Source organism: Solea solea, chromosome 5 (genome assembly GCF_958295425.1).
Source record: "Solea solea chromosome 5, fSolSol10.1, whole genome shotgun sequence".
Classification (NCBI taxonomy): Eukaryota; Metazoa; Chordata; class Actinopteri; order Pleuronectiformes; family Soleidae; genus Solea; species Solea solea.
In genome coordinates, this window is record NC_081138.1 from 3347428 (window position 1) to 3360301 (window position 12874).

At 39.9% G+C, this 12874-nt stretch overlaps 2 protein-coding genes across 9 annotated transcripts in view; both read left to right on the forward strand.

Annotated features, from left to right (window-relative positions):
- Nucleotides 1-5991, forward strand: part of tjp1a (tight junction protein 1a) — a 105503-nt gene extending 99512 nt beyond the window's left edge. For 3 of the 6 annotated variants that reach the window (XM_058630085.1, XM_058630086.1, XM_058630087.1), the window contains 3 exons: nt 75-295; nt 1551-1694; nt 4314-5991. In XM_058630085.1, coding sequence (XP_058486068.1) covers nt 75-295; nt 1551-1694; nt 4314-4408 — 460 coding nt within the window. In that variant the 3' untranslated portion in view covers nt 4409-5991. The remainder of the gene's footprint in view (nt 1-74; nt 296-1550; nt 1695-4313) is intronic. The other 3 variants (XM_058630088.1, XM_058630091.1, XM_058630090.1) reach the window with 2 other exon arrangements.
- Nucleotides 5992-10395: 4404 nt separating this feature from the next.
- The window catches only part of fam189a1 (family with sequence similarity 189 member A1), an 87803-nt gene continuing 85324 nt past the window's right edge, over nt 10396-12874 (forward strand). For 2 of the 3 annotated variants that reach the window (XM_058630050.1, XM_058630052.1), the window contains exon 1: nt 10396-11688. In XM_058630050.1, the coding sequence (XP_058486033.1) occupies nt 11437-11688 (252 nt within the window). In that variant the 5' untranslated portion in view covers nt 10396-11436. The remainder of the gene's footprint in view (nt 11689-12874) is intronic. The other variant, XM_058630051.1, reaches the window with a different exon arrangement.

Here is a 12874-nt window from a genome sequence, read left to right on the forward strand (position 1 = left end):
CGTCACAGTTCACACCAAACAAACAAGCAAGACTTTTTTTTTAAGCTTAACAGTGACGTGTATCTGTCTCTCAGTCCCGGTGCTCTGGAGGACGACGAGGATGAAGACGAAGGCCACACCGTAGTCGCCACAGCGCGAGGTATCTTCAACTCAAACGGTGGTGTCCTGAGCTCCATCGAGACGGGCGTCAGCATCATAATCCCCCAGGGTGCCATTCCCGAAGGTGTGGAGCAGGAGATCTACTTCAAGGTCTGCAGAGACAACAGCATCCTGCCACCGCTCGACAAAGAGAAAGGTAACGCGTCAGGGATGGAGGAAGAAGGAGGTCAGAGCAAAGAGCATGTGTTTTCCTCATTGATTCATCCGTTAATTATTTTCTCGCTAATAGGGATTCATATATTTTTGTTTGAAGAGAAAAACAGCGTGACATTGAACTGTCCTGACTCTGCATATGTTACTGTTTTAGTTGCCCAATCTGTCAATTTATTCCAGACTGAAGCATATATTTAAAAAAATGTTTGCTTATACACCTTCTGTTCCCAGAATAATTTGATATTAAACTTCCTCTGAGCCCTCAGCTGCTAATCGTGTTGGCTGTTAACTATTAAACAAATATTGATATAATGATCTGTGAGTACAAACGATAATTAGATTTGATTATTTATTTATTAACTTTATTGTCATTTTACAAAGACTATAAAATGTATATATGTATATATATGTATGTGTGTATATATATATGTATATATATATATACGAATATATATATATATACATACATACATATGTGTATGTGCCATTGTAGTGCAGAAACAGTAACATTATAAGAACAGTGAAAATAAGTGTTTGCAGGATAAATAGTATGCAGTAGAATATGGCTCTGTATAAGTGTAATAACAGTACGTACATTTGTAAATAAAGGAGAGACACAGAGCATCCGCCATATCATAAGATATGGCGATATATGTTGATGTAATGATCTGTGAGTATAAACGATTATCACACTTATTGCATGGATAATAACCACAGTTCTGTCTCATTAAAGGTTCATGTTAATCCCCTTAAAGGATTAGCATTTAGCTTTGTATTACTAGAACAGGGTTAATGTTTTTGAAAAAGTGTGCTTCACAACCTCAGTTTCCCCTGAGTTGAGAAATATCTTCATTCTTTTCTTTGTTACGCACACACCAGTGACACTTGGTCCTGTCAGCGTAACTTTTAGCAAAGTATTCCTTTTAATATGGAAGCTCAAGTCTACGAGCTTGGGTGTCTTCCAATATATCACACTTTTGCACACTGCCATTGAATTGTTCCGTTTTGATTGTTCTACAGTTTATACAAATTTAAAACAATTCTTTCTCGACCGTACATTAATGTGTGGAGTCGTTAAAGGGCCAGTTACTAGAATTTAGAAGTGATCTGATAGAAATTGAACACACTTACTATAACGTTTTGATACATTTGATTCACATGAGAATTAAGAACTGTTGTGTAACCTCCCTCATTTTGTTCAGTAGTTTTTGTTAATTCTTGTGTGCTTGTGTTTCCAGGAGAGACTTTGCTCAGCCCTCTGGTGATGTGTGGACCTCACGGCCTTAAGTTTTTGAAGCCCGTGGAGCTGCGCTTACCTCACTGTGCGTCAATGACCCCTGATGGTTGGTCTTTTGCTCTAAAATCCTCCGACTCCTCGTCGGGTACGCTGTGCTCTCTCTGTTCTTCCGGGGTCGTTTGGGCTGGCTGTGTGACAATTAGAACTGTGTGTGGGTCACTGTTTAATTAGATTTTACCCCAAGTTTTGTTTTTCACCTCTTATTCGTAAAAATCACATCAAACCATAATTAATCATTCATTCTCAAAATGCCTGAGAATCAATCTTGGGGTAAAAAAAAAAAATCATTTTTTCATACTTTTTGGCTTTGGTTTCATTTTCATCATGTTTGTCGTTAAACTCACGCACATTATGTCTCATTTGCTGTGTCACAGGTTTTGTTAATGTGGTGTTTCTTCATTTTATATGCTTGGTTTTCACCTCTGCGTCACCCTTCACGTCTTTTCATTTCATTTAACACCCACGCTCGCAGCAGACGCTCGGCCGCGCAGTCGCTTCATCTCATCGGGTAGCTTGTGTGTAGTGCATGTAGTGATTTTCTCACATGGCCGCCCAAATCCTGACCTGGAGAACAGCTTATACAGACCGTCTGCAAAGTGGGACACTGCCATACTCAGTAGCAGCTGTCATAATCCTCCAAGAAATTCAAAGTTTTCACCACTGCAAAGTGAAGCGGTCTGAATTTAATCCCAAAGTTTTAAACCCAATTTAAAGGTAGCCCTCTGGTGGTGAGAGAACAATCTTTTTTTTTAATTTTTCCATGACAGGTGCTCATTTTTTTGCTGATTTTAAATTGGTTCAGGGACTCTGGGACAAAGAAATCTGTTTTTTTATTCCTGATATTAATATTGTAAGCAGTTCTTAAACATATAAAGCCACAAAGAAGAGGATTTCCCATTAAATGCAGCACTGTATTCGGGGCAGAAATGAAAGATAGTGTGAGGGCTGCACAAATCACCTTAATGGAAAGTAAAACTAAAGATGAACCAGTTCATGGAGGTCACTGTTGAATCTATAAGGTAATTAAGAAAAGTAATATTTAAGGAGAAAACCTGAGGCTGTAAAAGTTCAACTTCTGTAACGAGAGAAGAAAACTGCAGAAGGTAATGAATTTCTCTTAATACCATCCTCATGCCCCGTCTTCACAACCAGCGGTGCTGTAATTTTTTGGCAGCGGTCAGGATTAGCTGTTAATTAGCCTCATTTTGAGGATGTGACTTGCGGGGCTGAATGAGACGGCCGCGCTCTCCCTCTGTTGTCCTGCTGAATTGTAGGAGGATTATCAGGCAGCTCGGGGTAATCCTCTTATTGTAAAACAAGGCCACTCTTCAGCCTCCTGCTTTCTCCTGTGGCTTTTCACTTTTCATTCCCCGCTTCTCTTTTTTGCCTCTCTTTCTGTGTCGACTGTGGTTTTTCTGTGGATCAATATGTTTATTTAGATCTCTTGTGAAAAACTGTTCAGTTTGATTTAAAAACGACCCGAAACTGCAAGAACGTTGATCAATATTATCTCCAATCAGTAATTTTTTCAAAAGGTTCCCTGTGGAGATTTGGTTATTAGCAATTTATTAATCAGTGTCAATATTTAGCCCAGTTTTCCGCTGATTTCTGCTGCCGATTTGAAGAAACCAGAGATTCCGTCAAATATCGAGATTATTAACACATGAAATATAGTAATAATTTAGATGCTGAGACTAATGCTGTTGAGCAGCAAAAACCATTCTCACTCAATGGATGTTGTGTGATCTATTTTTATCAGCAATCTCTCGGCTCTCGAGGGTAATGAGAGTTCATATTCATGCTCACTGTTTGTGTGTGTGTGTGGGTGTGTGTGTTATCAAGTAAATATGTCTTAAACATAAGTATGCACCAGCAGAAGAAAAATATGTTAATTTCATTGTGTCATTTGTAGAGCTGCAACTAACTATTATTTTGATAATCAGTTAATCTGTTGATCATTTTTTTCCGGTTAATCAATTATTAATCAGTAAAGTGCTGGCATACCTCAAGGCTAGATTTCTCAGCAATCTTGGGGTACCGGAGTAAAGTGGTACAGTCCGGTCAGGGTGGAGCTGGTCAGTCGGCTGATTGGGCATCAGAAAAACGATTCACGTTAGGTGTAAATATCAGTTTATTCTCGGCAGCAGTTCGTGCAGATCGACCGGAAATATGACGGCGACACATTGATCTTCAGAATATGTGATGGAGGAAAGTGTCTCTGACTTTTCCCTCCTCTTTCCTCCAGCATGATTGCACGGCTCTCTCTATCGCAGCAGTGACCGTTTAAAGATTGGCAGTGCGTGTTTGCGCTGTCACGTATAAAGTCTGTCTGCTCCATCAGTGGACGTCTGCCAACGCTGCAAACTCTACTTACTCTGATTTAGTAGTGGAACTTTGCTCTTGGCACAGACGTGTGTGTTTATAATTGCAATTACGCCGAGACCCCAGAGTCACCGAGGTGCAATTTGCAGTCAACAAGAGACTGAGGGCATTCAATAAAAGAATGACACGGCTCGTACGGGTTTATTTTGCTTGGATGTCGGCCACAGGCTTTCAACATCGCTCAACGTGGCTTGTAGACAAAAGATAGAATCAAGCTGTTTGTTTTTAACAAGATACGTGTGTTTATAAAATGCCTTACAGCTTGAATTTTCTAGAATTAAAAAAAAGCCTTTACCCTCTCCTGATCCCTCTCTGTCCTCAGGTGACCCTAAAAGCTGGCAGAACAAGTCTCTTCCCGGTGACCCCAACTACCTGGTGGGCGCCAACTGCGTCTCCGTGCTCATCGACCACTTTTAAAGACGGGGCGATGCGACGCGACGTGTGGCGTTCGAGAATGTGGAGCCCCTGGTGGATAAAATGAAGACACACACACTGATGAACGCATGAAGAAGATCCAGTCAGCGCTGTTTACTGCAGCAACAGATGAAGGCGAGAGACTCCGATGATCACTACACGCTGTTCTTATCCATTTTTTCCCCAATATGAAGTTTTGATGTGAAACCATTGATGCATGTTCCACCGTCGCTGAGGCGTGACATTTATTAGAAAGGTGATGTTTCATGTCATTTTTCTTTTTTTTTTTTACATAAATATAGATGGATGGTTGGCTTTTGATGCCTAACATGCTTCACACATATTTATGCTATATATGCATACAGTATATATAGTAGTATAGAGAAGATTTAATAAAATTGTACTCATGAATTCAGTCAACAGCTTGTTTTTACAGTTGAGGTGACTGAGAAGAAGCACGTAGCTCGACATGTTTGTGTGTTTTTTTCCTACATCGAGGGGGATTTTTTGAGAGCGAGAGGCGGTGACATTTGCAGGTTTCTGTGGAAGGAAAATGGCAAAAAAGCATGAGCTGGATATGAAGTCAAGCAGCACACTTTTTTAGAGACGCTCTTCCTTTGTTCTTCCTTCTTCCTACAGTGAGAACTTGTAGCTTTCTCTTCTTCCCTCATCTCTCCTTGCAGCCTGAGGGAGATCTATGCATGTTCTTTACTCAGGTCTAGTAGTCTCCTCACTTCCCTCCTCACATCTACTCCTCTCTCTCTCTTTTTTATCTTCTGTGCACTCTGACACACAAATAAGCAGTGATGCCTTATCTGCAGATTATTCACTTTTCATCAAAGGAAATAAATAAGTTATGATATGAATAATGGTATGTTGTTTTGCCATTTCATTTTAACGTAAACCCACTGTATAAATGAACTTGGGTTTCGCTCACAATAACGGTCGATAACAAAGGTTTGCTCTTCTTTTATCTGCTATGCATTACTTCTAAGAAAAAAAAACAGAAAAGATGTGTTTGTAAATAAATCTAGCATATTGCCTTGTTTCTTTTTTTGTTTGTAAATGGAACTTTTTTGTATGTCTTTCTTTTTTGTATAAAACTGAGAGAAAAACATGTTTTAAAAAAGTGGACAAGAGAGTGAACTCGGTTTTGTCTTTGTATTCTGGATAAAAACCCTCGAGCCTTGGAACTTAGAACCTAACAATAAACACACGACTCATTTTCTACAAACATATTCACCCTTATGTTACAATAAACAAGTCTTTTTATGGCTATTTAAGGATCAGGAAAAAGTACTTGGGCTAAATGACATTTAAAACATGTTCTTTTTTAAAAAAGGGTGTGTTCCCCTCACTGAGTTGTCATTACTGGATGCTGTATTGTGTGCCCTTAAATGTATTTTTGTACTAATAGACAATATATAATGTATGGCACACCACCAGTACCTTTTTCTTTTTTTAGATATAACACTGCTTTCATTGGATATTAGCTCTTCACGTGTGGCTGACTTTTTTTTTTCTCCTCTACAACACAATTTTAAGTATACCACTGTATTAATAAATAAAATCATTTTTAAAGTAAAGTTTGTGTCTCACAGGAAGTTTGTTTTTAGCGTTAATAACAACGTGTTGCTGAGATTCACTGCTTTCTGACATTTCCCCCCTCATCACAACTTATTATATTTGTCTTTCTGGTGTTAAATTACTAATATTTTATTTTTTAAAATTAAAAATGACTCTTTATGAAAGGAAATTAGCGTTTTGTAGTGTTTGGTTTCACCAACACTACAAAACCTACAAACTACACTACACATTTAAAACATAACATTAATAACTAATTATTCTTATTATGTCATTAACAGTTACTTAAGTGTGAACGTCACAAGGTGTGTTTGTGCCTGTAAATGTTATTTAATTAGTGGCCATTGTAGTTGCATGGCTCAGGCACCACCACCAGATGGCGCAGTTGAGTCTTGAATGAGTGCAGTACAAGGTCAGCGGCGCTGAACTCCCTCCAGCTTCGATTTGAACTTCAACGAGACTTCGACGTGTCTCCAAAATACTAGGTAACGAACGTTTTGTTTCCTCTGTGTAAACGTTTTTAATGAGATTAAACGCCACACGTGTACATAAAAGCTAAGTTTTAAATGTTCCATTTAGCTAAAAAACAAACAAACTCAGCCATAATTAATTTGATTATTTACACCTGTGCATCCCCCCGCTGTGATTTGTCAAAATGGCTGCCGTGTGAGATGTTTTCACAGTTAAAGATGCTTTTCAGGGTGACGGCTATCATCTGCGGTCGTGTCAGGACAAGAAATGAAGATTATTGATTTATTTTATCAGTTACAAGTAAAAAAAAAACACCGTTGGCCATTTCACAGTCTTTTTCATCAGGTGTGTTGCGTTTAAGTCCCTCACCTTTAAATCTGCATCGTCATCACACAGATGATGCGTTCAATGACAAACCAGCGTCTGAGGTTAATCTAAAGTCATGTAATATTAACATAAAAAAAAAAATATATATATATATATATACATGTATTACATATACATAGGACAATAACACGTTTCTACCCATTTATCATAACCTTTGTGTTTCAATTAGCTCCTCAGTTGCTTTTACTCAAACACTCCAGGTACATGATTTACAGTAGTTGTGTACATGTAAACTCCAGTATCCAGCTGCCCTAACGTTTAAGATACTGAATTAACTGTGGTTGATGGATGATTTCTTTTTCTTAAAAAGGAAAATATGCACGAGCGAGTAATCAAATTAAAGTAATATTAAATTAGCTGTAAACTCAAGAATATGTACACTGTAACAAATTGACTGTAGAATTTACAGTAAATACCTGGCAAAAAAGTTGCCAGTAAAGTATTGTAAAATTCCTGTAAATTACTGTAAAAAGGATTACAGTAAATTACAGGATAACTTTTACAGGTTTTTCTTGTATATAAATTACAGCAATTTCTTGTTGTTTTTTTGGAAAAACAACTATTAATTGTAATCTAGTTTACAACATTATCTTGTATTCTATTCAAATTACAGAGGTTACCTGGCAACTAAAGTTGCCAGTAAATAGCTGTTAATACTTCACAATACAATATGTTGTTGTTGAATGTTTTTACAGTTAAATTTTGTTTTTCACATTAGCAAAATAATTTAAAAAAATTTAATATGTTAAATAAAACCAGAGTCAGAGCTGCAGCAAAACAAAACTTTTATTAAAACTCAGCAGTTTTACAACATGCCTTCAGAACTCAATTTGAATCCCCATAAATAAATAATAATGAATAAAATGATATCATGTTAAATATAAGGCTTCAGACAGAAGCTGGTTAGCCTAATTAAGCACAGACTGGAAATGGGGAAACAGGCTGCAAATTTTCTGAATGCACGGGTACAATCAGGTATATCACAGGTAAAAGGGCAGTTTGGTGCATTACTGTGAAGTTTCATATGATGAGTAAAACCTATTATAGTTTTACTCTCATGGGCACACTGTTTGCAGTGATACATTTCTGGGCTAAGAAAAGCAAAAAGGGAAGAAAAAAGAATTAAAGTTAATAAGGTTGCATGTCCAAAACAACAACAACACAAAAACAATGAGCACAGTCAGGGCTTTCGACCAGAAACTACTTGAAATTAAAACTCTTTCTTTATGAGTCATACAAAGTCATACGTTATGATTTATGTTTTGATTTATAAGTTATCTGTTAAATTGACCATTATGTTAACGGAGTCTGGAATGTAGCTGTCACTGTAGTATTATTGAGTGGTAGTAGGCCTACTATTATCATCACTAGGCTATTGCTTTCTATACGATTATTATATTATATTATATAAATATAAGATATTATTCTCGAGGACAATCTTTGCAATAGCCAAGTTCCTATATATGTACCGAAAGTGTTGCACACAACCCTCAAACTCGATTTAACATGCATTCATGCCTATGTTGTGCAATATCCCGGTAAACCTCTATTTTGGATTTTGAATTTTTGCCGTTTTTCCGATTTTTTGGTGACTCTGGTTCTAAGGACCGGGCCGATCGCCGCTCTCTGCCCGAGGATAAGCGCCTATTTTCGGATACATCAGGGGCGATTTCAACGGGCCATATCTCGGTCATTTCTTCACATTTTTGGATGAAATCAGCGGTATTATGTTCCTCTATGTCCTCGAATAAAGCCGTGGGATGTTGGATTTTGATTTTTTTCCGTTTTTCCGACTTTTTGCGCCCAGTGACTCTGGTTCTTAGGACCGGGCCGACCGCCACTCTCTGCCCGAGGATGAGCGTCTATTTTCGGATTCATCAGGAGCCTACTCGCGCACCCCCGGGAGAGTGTCCGCGCCCCCCACCGGTCGAGAACTACTGCATTAGGTCATTATTTTAACTATTGTATTGTAACATTAGTTGTAACTAATGCATGTTACGCTAGCTAGCTTTAGCTTTAGCTGAATCAGTTAACGTTAACTAACGTTAATATTTGCTTAAAAAAAATGGTGCAGACTGAATTTTTCTAACAGTTAACGTCAGGTTCAAAACACGGATTAGCTAAAATAATGCGTTCGCCTGGGATTGCTTGTCTGGAATGTTCTCTGAAAACTCTCTAGCTAACTTTCTTTGAGGACATGCAAACCATAACTTACACGGTCAACTTTACGTTATGTTAACTAACAGTTAACAAGTTGAATCACATTTTAATTATGTAGGATATATATGTTAAACTTACGTTTTATGGAGTGTTTGAACACTGCGTTGCTCCTCTGCTTCACCTGTGCACGTGCTGCTCTTTCAATGTAATGCAATCCGATATCAACAGTATTTAACTGTAATACGCATCATCTACAGTCAGAATACAATTTGCCTGTCATTTTACAATATGTTACAGTGGAAAAATGCTGTCAGCTACTGTAATTATTTTGGACCCATGATGCATTGTGGTCTACAGTTATACTTTGTAAAATGACAGAACAAGAAGTTACTGTAAAATTTTACTGTAGAAATTACAGCAATTTGTTACAGTGTAAGTAAATGTACAGCAATGTCTGTATATGTAATGTGTTATTATTATGGATTGTTTGATACTGTTTATGATTTAATGCAGATATCACAGCCCTTTATCGTGTACCAATATCACTGATATCAGTGGTTCATGGATGGTCTTTATTTTTTAATATCAAATTTTGTATAACATGTGTGACCAAAAATCCTATAAACCATAGGGAGTGAGGACATTTTTGGAAAAGTGAGGCCATTTTGGCTGGTCCTCACATTCTGTCACCCTTTAAAATGGCTTTTTGAGGTTCAAGACGTTGTTTTAGGGTTAAGGTTAGAATTGGGTTTAAGTTAGGGTTAGGTTAAGGGTTAGGGTGAGGCATTTACAGACTGGTAAGGGGAATACATTTCCATCATGTCTGAGTGTCCTCACTACAACTGCTGTGTAGACCAGTGTGTGTAAGGCAGAACCTCATTTAAATTTAGTGCTAAGATGTATTTTTGGTTAGGTTAAGGTTAGAGTTAGGCATTAACTGGTTATAGTTATGGTTAGGTTGTCCAATGATTGGAAGTCAATGTGAGTCCTTAAAAGGATATCTGCACAAACCTGTGTGTGTGTTCTTGTATGGGTATCTTTGTGAGGACCAACTATATACCTAAGGAAGTGGGGACATTTTGGCTGGTCCTTACATTCTGACACCATCAGTTAGGATTAGAAGTAGGTTTAGGTTCGGGTAATGGTTAAGGTTAGGCACAGGTAAGGGACTAGAGAAGGTATTATGTCTATGGGTGTCCTCACTATGAGTGCTTTGCAAACGTGTGTGTGTGTGTGTGTGTGTGTGTGTGTGTGTGTGTGTGTGTGTGTGAAAGGATTGTGTTGGTGCATGCTGGATGTGTTCCTCCTCCACTGCATCACCACCAGCAGCAGCAGCAGCAGCAGGGGGAAGACATCACGCGTTGTCTGATGAGTGAAGAGCCCACACCTCCCCCCCTCCCTCGCTGTCGTAGTAAAACACGCTGCGTGCTGCTGCTGCTCGTCGCCATGTAGACGCTCAGAGTGGCACAGCTCTAATGCGCAGTGTGCATCTGCTGCACACACACACACACAGAGGGAGAGAGAAGCGCTGCTCATTCAAACTGCGGACATTCCGGATCCACACACCAAAACCCACCCGCAACACTCTGCGTGGACCTTTTTTATTGCTTGTTTTTACACCTCGACACAGAAGCGGAGTCTCCTCCTCTCCTGTGCGCGGAGGAGTTGGAGATCCTGCAGAGGAGCCGAGGAGCTACAACAATCCATCAACGAATCATCCTCCAAATAATCGATTTCTAAATGAATATTAATCGCTGGTTGTTTTAATAATCAGTGTGAGTGGATTTCTGTGATTTCAGCTGCTTCAATGTGAATACGTTGGTTGTTTTTTTTCTGTGAAAGCTAAACTGACTTTTTCGTTTGTTTTTGGGACAAAAAAAACCCCAACAGATTTGCGGACCAAACAACTAATCGATTAATCAAGAAAAGAATGGACAGATGACTCGCTCGTGAGGACAATAGTCGCTCGGCAGCGCTTCATGACAGCGTGACGATGGCGCGCGCTGGCTGACAGCAGCGGGATGATGCGCTTCTGCTTTTTGCCCTCTCGTGTTTTGGCTTTTGAGAAATGGGCTCTTTGCCCCCGAGATAAACCTCCTCCTTCTCCTCCTCCTTCTCCTCGTGTGGTTGATTTGGTTTCCAGCAGCTCCTGCTGTGTTGGTGTGTGTGTGTGTGTGTTGTGGTGAAGACCTTCTCTGTGTTCATCCTCCGCCTGCAGCAGCAGCGCGTCTCTACAACTGAAGCATCTTCGACCTCGGACACTGACCGTCTCTGTCTCTCTCTCTGCTCACCGGTGCACCACAGGCTGAGGCGGGCTGCTGTTGGATGTAACTGCCCTCCTCCTCCTCTTCCTCCTCCTCATCCTCCTCATCCTCTGGTGCAGTTGTATCTGTGGTTCACACGGTTGTTCGGATCCTGCAGTAACAAGAATGCCGCTGAACGCACTGCCCCGCGGCGGCGGCAGCGGCGGCATGAGCGGCCCCGGGTCTCTGAGTCCCGCGTCGCTGTCCCGCAGCCTGTCCCGGCTCAGGGAGTACCGGACCCGGACGAGGATCATGCTGGCTCTGGGGGTCTCTCAGATGGTCCTGGGCAGCCTCATACTGGCCGTCAGCTTCGCGGCTCTGGCTCTCACCACATCGCCCAGAGTCCGACACTCCTGTCCCTTTTGGGCTGGTTTCTCTGTGAGTACAACAGTTTATTATCATTATTAATGTTATTATAATAATACATATTACACATTTGACAGAATCTAAGTCTATGGTGAGAACTGATGATCAACCACTGAGACAGCAACTTATAAGGGATTCATTATTTTTGTGTGTTTGTGTTTATTATATGTTCATATTTGTCTCTTAACCGCAATGATCTCATAAGCTGTTGACTAAATACATGTTTTACGAAGTTTTACTGAGCAGAACTAACTGAGGTGAGGATGATGCAGAGCCTGTAATCAGTGACACCACACGCGCGCACACTCACGAGCAGACGCAGGTTTGCGCAGCTCTTCACTTTAGACATCCTTAACAAAGCGTCATCCCTTAACTCTATAACCTATTAATGCCTAACCTTAAACTAAGCAACACTTCATATCTTAGCCCTAAACTAAACCAGTACCTCAGATATGAGGTTGTGTCTCGTTAGGACCAGGTTTTGGTCTCCACGAGGACTACTGGTCCTGACAAGGTCAGTGTTTATGTCAGGAAAGGTCCTTAAAGGGAACAAATGCAACTTGTGAGGACATCAATAAGCACAATGTATCCCCTACATGACTGTCCCTTATCCTAACCTATAGAGTCTTTAAAGGACCCTTAAAATGTGGTCTTAAATTGTGAGAGCCTGATAAAAAATCTTCTCCCAATGATAGATTTGAACCAAATGTGTCCTCACTGCCTACTAAAAAAACCCTATTCTTGTTAGGACACAGCATAGATTAATTTAGACAACCAAAGCAAAGCTGTAGCAGTAATCAACCCTAAACTCTACCCTTAACCTAACTCCTAACCCTAAGCAGTTCCTCAAAAATGCGATTCTCTTTTTTACAAGGACCAGGTTTCGGTCTCCATGTGGCCTACTGGTCCTAACAAGGTCGGTGTTCATGACAGAAAAGGTCACACACACACAAATAGATCCTCGTACATACCATTTTAAGAACTTACATTGATTTCCATTCACGTGGACAGACCGAAACACAGATTTACTGCCAACCTAAACCATAATGCCGGATCTTAACCATAACCACAATTCAAATCTTAGCCCTAAACCTTACCAGTTCTTCAGTTCTGACTCATTTGGGACAAGAGTAAGGCTGGAGGATATTCTAAAAGCCTTCCTCGGTGTGGTCCCGCCTGTACAGTAGACCATGTTTGG